The following is a 12317-nucleotide window of genomic DNA, read 5'->3' on the forward strand; positions in this document are numbered from 1 at the left end:
CTGAGGCTGCACTCAATGCCATCAATGCCATAGGTTAAAGCCACTGAGCATCTCCGAAGTGCAGAAAAAACAGTAACCTTAAAATAATGAAGGTTTGTGTCCTGAGCAGTCTGTGGTTTAGCTGTGTGACAGTGTAGAGTGGTGGTGGGAATGGGTCTGTTGTGGGCTCGAGATGCTTAGCAGCCATATGGCTGTTGCAGCCCAGTATGGTTGACAGCAAGCCCCACACTAGAGGATGCATCTGGAGGCTTGGGGACATGGATCCACAGGTGTCTTTGTTCCCCAGTGACAGCTCTATCTGCTCTGAAGGAGATGTGGGGAAGAAGACCTGTACGTCTGCAAACATGCTGGCAAACAATGTAATGCATGTTCATGATCCAGCTGAACCTGGAGCATTAGAGACCAGGATCAAGAGCTCTACTCTGTATGCTGAATTTGCTGAGGAGGAATTTCCTCAGCAAATAGTCCTGGATTTCCTTTGTGTTTGCCTGAGTAAACCTGGAGGTGTAATTCTTTCTCCTTTGCTAGCAATGGGAAACTTACCAGTTCCCTGCCATTTTCTGTTAAGCTGCTAGGTGCCACGGCGATTGAGGACAAGTTACAAGACGGAGTGCCACAGACAATTGAGACTCTTGCCAAAGCCAACATTAAGATATGGGTTCTCACTGGAGACAAGCAAGGTAAAGGGGCTACAGTTTTGGATGTTTCTCTTCTCTCCAACCAGTGGCATGCTTCTGCTAATGCCCATGTTCTCATTCTTTCTCCTTTGAAAAACTGCACAGAGGACAAGCTTACAGGGCTGTGCTTCGTTGCTAGATAGGCAAAACTCCAGTTATTGGGAATTAGACCAGATAATTGTAGCTAGTACTGGTTCTTAATTCCTGTCCTAAGGCTGGAAGTAGTGTGAAGATAACATCTTTTGCCTTCTGAGATGTGGCAGTGAGCATCCCATAGTCCCCATCATTTGCTGTGAAAAGGTGTTGGTTTAGTATAGTTGACCATCTTGGGGAAGAATCTGGAAAAAAATCTTTCCCTGCTTTCCTGAACTTTAATACTAAAATGGGTGCTGGATCTGCTTCACTTTGGTCCTGGCAATAATGATCCAGAATAGCAATGGAAGGAACATAGGCTTTTGGTGAAAACATTAAATTGGAGAGAAATGTGAATAGACTCCAGTAAATTCTTTTGGAGAAATAGTATTTTAACCTGTGTTTGCAAATAATTTCTACTGAGAAATGGGCAGAGAATTTTTGAGAAAAATGAAACACTTCATCTTGTCATATTCCACATGTAATAGTTTTGCTTATGAAGTACCAAAAAAACTTCATTCTTTTTTTTTTTTTCTTCTCAGAATTTTGTGAACAAAATGTCTTGCTATTCCTTTTCAGAATGATGGTTTGGGGCTTTTCTGGTGATGGAGGGAGGGAAAGCTAAATATCCTGAAAATGTCTTTTGGAATCAACATGAAATGTTTTTTGTGGCTTCAAGTATGAATGGCCAAAGGGTGTTTTAAGCTTTTTCATTTTGGTAGAATTTTTTTTTTTTTTTGTGGCCTTGTGAAGCTCAGTTAGGGGGGATTTGGTGGTACTTCCATCAAGGTGATTCTCCTGGATCTCTTAAACTGTTGACTCTGGAAGGCTCAGAGCTCTTTTGAGTGAGAAAGAGAGCTTTTGTCATGTGTGTAAAAAGGCCACAGAGATGGCGTGTGAGTCTGGGGCTGCCAATATGTGTTTATCTTCCTGGTTTATTTTTCCCAGAGACGGCAATGAACATTGGTTACTCCTGCAACTTGCTGAATGATGACATGGAAGATGTTTTCATTATCGAAGGCAGCACATCTGATGACGTACTCGATGAGCTGAGGTAAATGGCTGAAATGTACAGCTTCGTTGCTGTGCACTGACACTGGAGTGGAGCAGTCTTTCTGTTTTGTGTTATTTCGCCTTTTTTTCCTGTGGGCTTTACTTGGTGCAGTTCATCTAGGGACCTTAGATAATGGCTAGCTGGCTCCCTGGAAGATCCAGCAGTGACATAGTGTAGAAATCTCCTCTGAGGATAAATTCCAAAGCTTCTTAATCCAAGAGCTCAAATCTATATAAAATGTATAGGAAAGCAGTATCAGTCAGGCAGTATCAGCTGATGTTCAACAGTCTGAAGCCCCAAAGCCTTTGGCCCCAGGCTCAATCTATGCTGTTACTCGACTGCTATTGCCATTCATCCACATTGCAGTTCTTTGTCTGGATATGGTCCTTTCCTAGCATTATCTGGAAATCTGCCTTCCTCCACAGCCTCCTCAGGAGACACAAGTTCTTAGGTATAGATGGAAAATGAAGAAGTTTTTCAGTCCTTTTCTGTTAAAGTAGGTGGGTGTCAGACAGCATGGACAGAAGAGTGGGGTGCCCTATGGGACACTGTCCTTTGTGACATTCATACGATTTGTTTGACTTCAAATCAGCATAAGTTTAGCACACTTGTAGAGTTTCGGAAGCACATAGGTGATCCGTACGAAGACCAGCAGCTGAACCATCCATGCTGTTGTAGGGATACAGGGAAAATAAAATTAAACTATCAAAGGGAAGCATCGATATTTTATTTTCAAAAAGTTGATTTAATAAAACATATATATCTTTACAAACTTTTCATTATTATTCTGGGGTTTTTTGTTTGGTTGGTTTTTTTTTTTTTTTAGGAACGCAAGGAAAAAGATGAACCCAGACTCCTTTCTCGACACTGATGAAGTCAACATTCAGTTTGAAAAATCTTCAAAAACACCAAAAATCATACCCGACGAGAAAGCAAATGGGGTGTACGGTCTGGTTATCACTGGCCACAGCCTGGTAAGGAAGGTTCAGAGTCATGTTAGGGCTGAGTTCTCTGATGAACTTAATGTGACAGGGACATACTGAAAATGCTTTAAAAATTTAGCTTTAGAGAACTGGATTTTTTTCCCCTAACTGAAGATTAGTTTTGGTGTTTATCTGAGACAACAAAGGTGATGGGCAAGGTTTCAGAAGACTGGAACAGGCAATAGTTGGCCCTGATATTAGGTGAACAGGAGAAGTAGAGTAGCTGGATCAATCTGCACTTCCAGAAAAATACTAGAAAAATAATCAGGCAGTGTATGGATGCAGCAGAACAGTAACATCAGACATGGGTTTCAAGTATGCCAAGAACATATTCTACTAAATATATCTGCTAACAGGTGGGGTTTTTTTATTTAACAAATAGGATATATATCTTATAACTTAAATAATCAATTGTTTGATGTTCTCTCCCATGATGTTCTTCCAAGCAAACTGGTGTAATACAGTCTAGATGAAATTGTTAAGTGACAGATACAAGACTGCTTGGAAAGTACAGCTCTTAAACGTTCGCTAATGGATCTAAACCAACATTTAAGTGGCATCTGCAGGGGGCTATCCCATATCGATTTGACAGTCAGTATTTTAATTAACTGCTTAAAAATAGAGCAGATAACACCAGGCTGGGGGAAGCTGCAGGCATGATGGAGTTCAAGATGAGATTAGAAAACAATTTTAACACATTGGAGAAATACTTTATAAAAATGGAATTGCAATTCAGTAAGAACAAGTACCTTGTTCTCCACTTTCACGTAAGGGACTGCACACATACAAAATCAAAGATATGTGTGTCAGATCATCATCTGTAAGACCTGTGAACAAGGCCTCCTGCATAATTTGGCATCGTTAAACTCTTAGTTGAAACAATTCAATTTATTTGGGTCATTTTCTTTGAGAAAATACGGAACAGATGGAGAAAATACAAAGAAAACTCTAATAGTGGTCATGCAGGATGTGGAAAGCATGGGGGAAGACTGAGAAATAGGATTTCTGAGTCTAGGGAATACTGATCAGTCTTGGTAATGCTCTTCAAATAATAACAGGTAAACAAAGTAATGGAATTAAACAGAGACAAGAGAGTTTTGGATTAGATGTCTTCCCAGTGAGAACAGTGAAGCACTGGAGTAGATTTTCCATCCCTGGAAATTATTTAGAACGGGTTAGAGAGAAAAAAAAACACCAACTAACCAAACAACAATTTAGGTACAGTTCAACCTGTCTGGGAGGAAGGCTTAGTCTAGATCAGGTTTATTTGCCTACTGTATTTTGCTTTCCCAGATTGCAGGGGAAGCAAATAGGTAGACATGGAAGGATCCGGGAGGTGCTGCCTGTCAGAGACAAGATGATTCTCTTCACTGTGGTGTCTACCTCTTGATGGTAGTCCAGCCAATTTAACTCCCAGCCTGGGAAATTACTATTAAAAAAATCTGACCTTGCTCTATTTTTTGCTTGTGTGGCATGTATATGGACCCTGGAATAGAGGGGACATTTTCAGGCTGTGTCTATGTTATCAAGTACCCTCTCGTCCTCTTTCACAGTCGCTCCCTCTTTAACTCCAGGTCTTTAATCCCCTTTAGATCCCCACTGCAAAACAAAAGCTCTGTCAAGTGTAGTGCGAATCCTCTAGCATCCCATCTGGCTGCAAGCCCCTGCCTCTTCCTACAGGTCCAAGGCTGCAGGACAGACCCTGTGTGCTGTGCTATAAAAGCATGACAGGCAGCGGCAGCAAAGCTTTCTTTTTATGCCTGGAAAACCACACACTCACCCACACCCCGGCAAGGAGGTACATCCCACACGGAGAAATTCCAGCCTGGGCTGTGTGGGAGCAGCCAGCCTACGTGGCCTGCAGCAGCGTGGACACAGCCAGTCTCACCAGGGCCGTGGCTGTCTCCTGGGTGTGCACCACAAGGACAGTGTGGACAAAGCTATCTGCTGTTTATTTATTTCTGTGGACCTGGAGCTTGAGCAATGGCAATAGTGCCGGTGCTGTCCCTCTCAAACACAGCATCTGTGCTGCATCCCTCTGTGCAGACGGGGCAGGGGGATGGCAGCACTGGGACTAGGCACACATGTGGTCTTGCTTAAACACAGCAAACTAACAGAAGCACAGGAGCATCTGTAATGGCATCATCACGCAACTAGTTGGTTTGTGTGCAATACCATTAATAGATCTACTACGTGACAGCATTTTGCTAGCGCTGTGCAGCGAGGATGTTGTGGTGAAAGCCATTAGCGACCAGCTGGTACTTAAGCTAAACCATGAAAAGCTCTCTTGCTGATCAATGCTGCCTGCCGCTGACGAGGGAAGCGGGGGTGCTGGTGACTCACTGCTCTGTTTCAAGAAGAAAGGGTACATGGCCTATGGATTGTCTGCAGAAAGGGCAGTGGGGCTGCTGTAATAGCTCTGAGGAGGAGAGATCCCTGTAGATTCCTTCCACGCATGTCTACTTAGAAACGACATCAAAGAACAGAGCCAAAAAGCATGATCTGAAAGAAATATGAAAAGCCAATACTGCGCTCTTCCTCCCGCGCAAGGCTGGAGGGGTGACCAGACATCCAATTATCTCTGCGTTTCCCGAACAGAACTAACACGGCTGACTGATTAAGAAGGTCAGCACTCAGAGCAGAGTTGTCTTCTTCCTGTTTTTGTGTTTTGCTTTGTCATACCTACCTGAGCTCAGCTTTTCCCATGTTTTTTTTTAATTAAGCTTTCCCAAATTGAAATCTCTTCTATTCATACCACAGATCTCCCAGAGCTTAAAAAATAAACCAAGAGGGACAAGCAGAGGCTGTCTGCCATGGAGATACGCAAGGTTGTCTCAGGCCCAGCAGCAGCTTCATTAAATCAGTGCTGCTGTCGGACGCTCCTGCTGCCCTATGAGGCTACCGCAGCGGAGGAGCTGTGGTGCAAAGCCAGCTGTGGTGCATCCAAAGAGCAAGCTTGTCGGTGCGGTCTGCTTGGCACGATGTCGTGCGGTGTCGGTGCTCCCGGCAACCACACGGATAGATCCACTTGGGCTGTCTCCCACCTTCCTTCTGCCAAATGGAAGGAGCAGCTCAGTTCTCATTTCCTTCCCACTATCTGTCAGGCCACGAGCTGCCGCTAGCACCTTCTGAGCACCACTTCTGCCCCTTCTTCCCAGGCCTACGCGCTGGAAGGCAACCTGGAGCTGGAGCTGGTGAGAACGGCCTGCATGTGCAAAGTGGTGATCTGCTGCCGGGTGACCCCGCTGCAGAAGGCTCAGGTGGTGGAGCTGGTGAAGAAGTACAAGAAGGCTGTGACCTTGGCAATCGGGGACGGTGCCAACGATGTCAGCATGATCAAAAGTGAGTGATGGCCGACAGCCGGCACGCTCTAGCCAACGAGCTTGCTGCCACGTTAGCTCTCTGAGATGGCCAGAACACGTACGTGAGTGCCTGCTGTACCACCCTCTTTGTGGTACCAAGTGCCTGTGCCCCACATTTCAGCAGGTTTCTACAGAGGACTGGACATACAAGGGGCCCCTTTACTCCCACCTCCAGGATTGCAGGGAGCTGAGGTTGCACTTATTGCCTATTTCTCTGTTTCTGCCTTAGAACAGACAGAAGCCCACTGGGGCTGTGTCACGTCCACCCGTGTGCCTGCATGGCCACCGCCACATGGGCAATGCAAAGGGCAAACAAGTTCGTTGCAGAGAGGGCCTGTCTGCAATGCAGAAAGAAAATCATGCCTGTAAATAATCTGTATGATGTTACATGGGATTTTTTAACATTTTCATGTGGTATGGCCATTTGACAATTATCTCCCTTGAGTTATGAATCATGGGCTTCTAGGCCCCTTCGTCCTTGAGCATCATTTGATGTTGCATTACCTCAGTGAATTTATGAAAGAAGTCCCCTAACTAGATATAATTAAATTAAGATTATTCAGAAGGGCCTATTGCTAATCTTCCTTCTGTTAATTTGCAAGAATTGATTAACTGGAGCCTTTTAATTAAGAAATAAAAGGCTAAGTAGGGAGCTTCAAGGGAGATAAGTCAGGCAGTCAGTAAAGTAAGGATAAGAAAAGCAAGTTAAAGTGTACATGATAATTAGAAACTAACACCCCCCCTGCCATGAGAGGGTTGGGACTTAGGGATTTTATCAATTCACTGTTCCATGGAAACCACGGAATCTAACCAACCTCCAGCCATCAAGATTGTTCTCATTAGTTAAAGCTGTATAATTATCTGTCACATTAAACTTATGTCCATGTTTAATAAACCCAAGCAACTATTAAAAAAAAAAAAAGATGTGACTCTTCTATCTAATTATTTGATTGAGCTAATAAAGCCCAGGACATGTAAAAAAGCTACAGCGTGCCTTGTAGCACTGTGTCTGAGAAATCTATGAAGGGTTTGAACATTTTTTTTTTGTCTGGAGTGATGCTGTAAGGCTTCTGGAAGTACATGCATGCATGTAAATATGAGTCATGTACCAATATATATTAAAGTTATTGTTTTCATAACAGCATTTATGCTGTTGGAACCATTCAGAAAGAAAACATGAATTGTCACTGAGGGTGTAATTTCCTTTAGATAATAAAAGCCAGGTTACTGAAAATGTATCACTACAGCCAAAATCATAATGCTGCTGAAAGAATTAGTGCCCCCAACTACATATATGTATCTATATTTTTTAATAACTTTACATACGACTTTTTATGAAGGCTGGGACGAAACTGACACATTGTCCCCGTGCAGGGAACTCATCTAACATAACATTGGTGTAACCACAACTCTCACTGTAATGACGTGGTCAATAACCTTCTTGTTGCAGCTGCCCACATTGGGGTTGGCATCAGTGGCCAGGAGGGGATGCAGGCGGTCTTGTCCAGTGACTTCTCCTTCGCACAGTTCCGTTACCTGCAGCGCCTGCTCTTAGTCCACGGCCGGTGGTCCTACATCCGCATGTGCAAGTTCCTCAAGTACTTCTTCTACAAGAATTTTGCCTTCACGTTGGTGCATTTCTGGTATGGCTTCTTCTCTGGCTTCTCAGCACAGGTAGGCCCAGCTTCTGTTTTCTCATGGTCACATCTAACATTTTCAAGTAAAATATCTGGAAGAATTTTAAAAGGAAATAAACTAAGGTATCCCCCCTCCACACCTTACTGAATAGCACACAGGTCTGTCTTCTTCAGCTGTAGGAGTATGAAGCAGACACTGATTCCTTCATTGTGCTGTGCTGCTAGAGGGCAGAGGCCTGAAGACATCTAGGTGCGTTATGAAGCACATAGTACCTCGTAGGATTTTTGAAAGCGTACAAAACAACTACAGCCATCAAACAAGGGCACAGATCACACAGAGGCCTGACCGGTTTGGCGCAGATCTGTGTAAGACCTATTCTGGCCCATTTGAAGCAGTCGGTGTCACTTCAGCAGCTTGCAAGAGGAGCAGATCTCCTGCAGCGAAAAATATTGTGTTGCTTTAGGACAAACCAGCCTCCAGCCCAGACCCTGGGACCCACAGACAGCCTGCAAGGGTGAGCCCCAGGTTCACGGTTGCAGGCATCCACAGAGCACTGCTCCCACCCGGCGTCAGCCGCTCCGCCGTGCCGGCGGCCAGGTCCTGCTCAGTGGATGCTGAGCAAACTGAGCTAGCGTAACGTCATCCTTCCCCCGTGTATTCCCACAGCTTATGGTAAGGACATGTTTAGTGCTGCTGAATTTGAGCCACCTTATACTTTTGGTCTCCGTGGCATCTCAAAGCAAGATGTTCCAGAATTTCATTGTGTATATTTGAAGACATGGAAAAGACAGCCTTTTGCTAACTTTGTGCTCTGTTTCTGATGTTTGGTTTTGTTTATTTTTAGACTGTTTATGATGAGTGGTTCATTACGCTTTACAATTTGGTATATACCTCCCTTCCGGTGCTAGGAATGAGCCTCTTCGATCAGGTACTGTTTCTACCACCACTTGGATTTTTTTCTAGGGGTTTTATCTCCAGGTGTTTTGAGATGGTTCTTTGAAGCAAAAGCAGCTGACATTTTGGCTAGCTATTGTTTCTCCTAAAACAGTTTCCTTCTGGTGGGGCCTGAGAGCACGAACAAAGGATGCACTAGGGAGGAGATGATATATTACTCTGATTTGGCCTCTGGGTTTCCGTGCCTGATGAGACCTCTGGGTTAGGCTGTTGACTACAGTAAAAGTTGCAATTGCCATGATCCTCTGAAGTAGTCACATCTTATTAGCTGTGTTCCTGAAGCCTGACAAGTGTCTCTTTAATGACCACACAAAACAACAAATTAACTAGAAGAGCTCTGAAGCCAGGTTTTCCAGGTTCAGCCTTTCCAGTGGAAGTCTTCCTGCTGTAATTTCACATACACATTTTTACCTCATATGCCATCACTGTTCAGCAAGACATAGGAGCAATAAAGCTGCTCCTATATGCCTTTTACAAGTTAAATGAGTAGGAACTACAGTGGTGCACAGTGTTCAGCTCTGGACACTTAAGGGATCCGAGTCAGACAGCCTTGCCTGTGTGTGGACCCAGTGGAGGTATTTTCCACCCCCTAGCTTCCAGGCAACTCTCAGGAAAGCAGATCATGCAGTCTGCTTAAGATGAAGCGTAACTTCTTTTTTTTTTCTTTTGTTGCAGCACTTGTCAGCTTTCTCAGCACATGAAAGCTGAAATGCAACATGGAAAATGTGTCTAGGTGACCTTGGGATGTGGCACGCTTATCAGCACAGCTAGGCAAATTGTTTGCTAAGCCGTTTCATGTGGAAATGCGTGACACAGCGATATGGCAATCCTAAGTGGTCTTGTGTGGTTGGTTGGGTAGGTGCCGGTACATCTGACCATCTCCTGTCTACTTTCAGGATGTGGATGATCGTTGGAGCATGCTGTTTCCTCAGCTATATGTACCTGGCCAGCAAAACCTCTACTTTAACAAAATGGTGTTTGTCAAGTGCATGTTGCAAGGGATCTATAGTTCCCTCATTCTCTTCTTCATCCCCTATGGGGCCATGTACAACACAATGAGAAGTGATGGGAAGGCCATTGCTGACTACCAGTCCTTTGCACTGATGGCCCAGACCTGCTTACTGATTGTAGTGTCCGTACAGGTAAGACATGCCAGGTAATGTTTGTAGGAATTAGTTGTTGTTTTATGAAGGCAGTACCTGGAAGGCTACTTCGGATCTTGATGGCATTGTGTTGGCTGCTGCATCTTGCATTCTTGCAAAAAAAAAAAAAAAAAAAGTCACTTGCACCAGATTACTCTCCTCAGTTCAACAGAACAGGTGTGTATGATATGAAAGATCAGGGCGAGGAAAGCAGACTCTTTGCCTTGGGAAGTTTACAGTCATAGCAGACAACACAGTTAAGGCTGGGAGTAGAGAAAGGCGTTTTCCCATTTTTTGGGAATGGGTTGAAGCACGGGACTGTCTGTCTGCTATCAGGCAGTCATTTATGGGGTCTCCATCACGAGGCTGTCTCTGTAGCCTTGGCCCCATGCATGATGCAGATGGCAGAACTACACTTGCTAGAAGAAATAGCTGTATCTTGGGTGATGCAAAAATCAGATGGTACTAGCAGGATGAGAGAAATTTCTTAAAGTCAATCAATCACACCACCCTAGATAATGGTTTCTGCTGTCTGAGATCTTGTAGGCTCCCTCTCCTAACTTCCAATGCTAGATCAGAGCTTGAGGGTGGAGACAGAAGCGTGGCTCATTCGGACTTAGTATCCTGTCTCCAGTACTGGCCACTGGTGAATGCTTGAGAAGAGCGCAACAGGGCAAATGTAGTAATGCTTGCCTTAAATGGTTTCCCAGAATCCTACCATCTGTGGCTTGGTATTTTTTGAAACTTGAATGAATAGCAGCCTTGGGAGCAGGGGTACAAAGAAAAGGCCGAGGTCTCTAGCTGTGCCTAGCACAGATCTACTAAATAACGAAGGCACTGACAATAGCTGTATTCCTCCGTTCTTTCAGATTGGCTTGGACACCTCTTACTGGACAGTTGTGAATCAGTTCTTCATCTGGGGCAGCCTTTCTGTTTACTTTGCTATCACCTTCACCATGTACAGTGACGGCATATACCTGATCTTCACAGCCTCCTTTCCATTCGTTGGTAAGCCCTGGGACAAATCTGGATTGCACTCAAAATGAGCATACCGTGGGGCTTAAATCTGTCAGGTATTTCTAGTATATAGAATATACTGATTGCCTTTTCTACAAGAGATGCCAGGATATTTCTGAAGGCTGCTGGGAATGCTTATTTTGAATCCCATCCATCCAGGTGAATGTGTGCCACATTCATTTCCTTGCATAAGAATGCGTATTCATTTGCAGCCACAGGAATGATCCTTTAAATAAACCTACTGAGCCGGCTGGAATGCTCTTTTATATTCTGCTTCCAGGTTTCAAATTCTTACAGATATCTAGGAGCAGAAGGATGCATGTTTTTTTGGAAATAAGTTAGCAGGTTGGTATAGGAAAGCATAGAAGTACAATATCCAGTTAGGCATGAGAAAAATGCCATGTGATTACAGTGAGCCTTCATCCAAGTTAAATGGCAAATTCCCAACAGCAACAAAAAAAATCCAGTGATGAACAGGTCTTTGGAGTAACTCTACAGAGCAGATTTCTGAACGCATGCAAAATGTGAAGGATAACATAAAAATGATTCTGTCCCATGAGGCTTTGACCAGGAGGAGGGTGAAAGCTTAGCAAAGTAATTCAGGTGTTTTCAGTAGCGTTGTGTATCCGTAGGCAATACTGATACAGCATTGTTATGATACTCTGCTTCTGAAAACCCAGTGCTTTTTGTTTCAAGCATCAGGTTGGTGTATTAATCAGTGCTTTTATTTCTGGATGAATTGTTAAGCCAAGACTTGCTCTGCCCATCTTCACTGCAGTATCCAGGTGCTTGGCCATTTTAGAAAGCTCTGAGCTGCAGGTCAGCTGTTGCAATGTGTTTTCCAAGCAGATGGTTGCATCCAGTGTAAAAGGTCCTGTGTAAGGTGGCTTTTAGTATCAAAGGTGCTGAGTGAGCGAAGACAGAGTGTCTGTTCAGTTTCCAAAGGCAGGTGGTAACTCACTTGATGGGGATATCTCTATCTGCTGCTCTGTGGATACTACGTAGGCGAAATTTGCCATAATGCTAAGCGCCGCTTAGTAAGGTCTGAGTCTGAAACCATTTTTACGTTTCTAGTCTGGACTCAGATGACTTGTTTACTTCAATTTCAGTGGAGTTGTATTACAGCAGAATTTGGGCAACTGAAAACATTCAGGAACTTTACTGCCAACAACAGCATCGTTAAGCCCTGTAATGATGGTTTTGCAGACTGTTTATCCTGTCTTACATTCCTTCAGTTTTGGAGGAGCCAGAAGCGAGCACTTTGGTTTCAGAGAAGGTGGCAATGTCACGCCAGCACACGGCAGCTGCTCTGCCAGTATACCCATTTGGCCATTGAGAGTGGAAAATGTAATGTGGAC

General features: G+C 44.1%; 1 protein-coding gene across 1 annotated transcript; it reads left to right on the forward strand.

Annotated features, from left to right (window-relative positions):
• Positions 1–528: 528 nt before the first annotated feature.
• On the forward strand, positions 529–10950 carry LOC104505285 (phospholipid-transporting ATPase FetA-like; the record flags this gene model as incomplete). The annotated part of the gene is made up of 8 exons (XM_010151596.1): positions 529–680; positions 1758–1863; positions 2690–2837; positions 6005–6188; positions 7659–7882; positions 8691–8774; positions 9697–9942; positions 10812–10950. Coding segments are annotated over 8 exons (1283 nt in total), but the record flags the coding sequence as incomplete, so codon positions are not given.
• Positions 10951–12317: the final 1367 nt, after the last annotated feature.

Source organism: Eurypyga helias, unplaced genomic scaffold (genome assembly GCF_000690775.1).
Source record: "Eurypyga helias isolate BGI_N326 unplaced genomic scaffold, ASM69077v1 scaffold39655, whole genome shotgun sequence".
NCBI lineage: Eukaryota > Metazoa > Chordata > Aves > Eurypygiformes > Eurypygidae > Eurypyga > Eurypyga helias.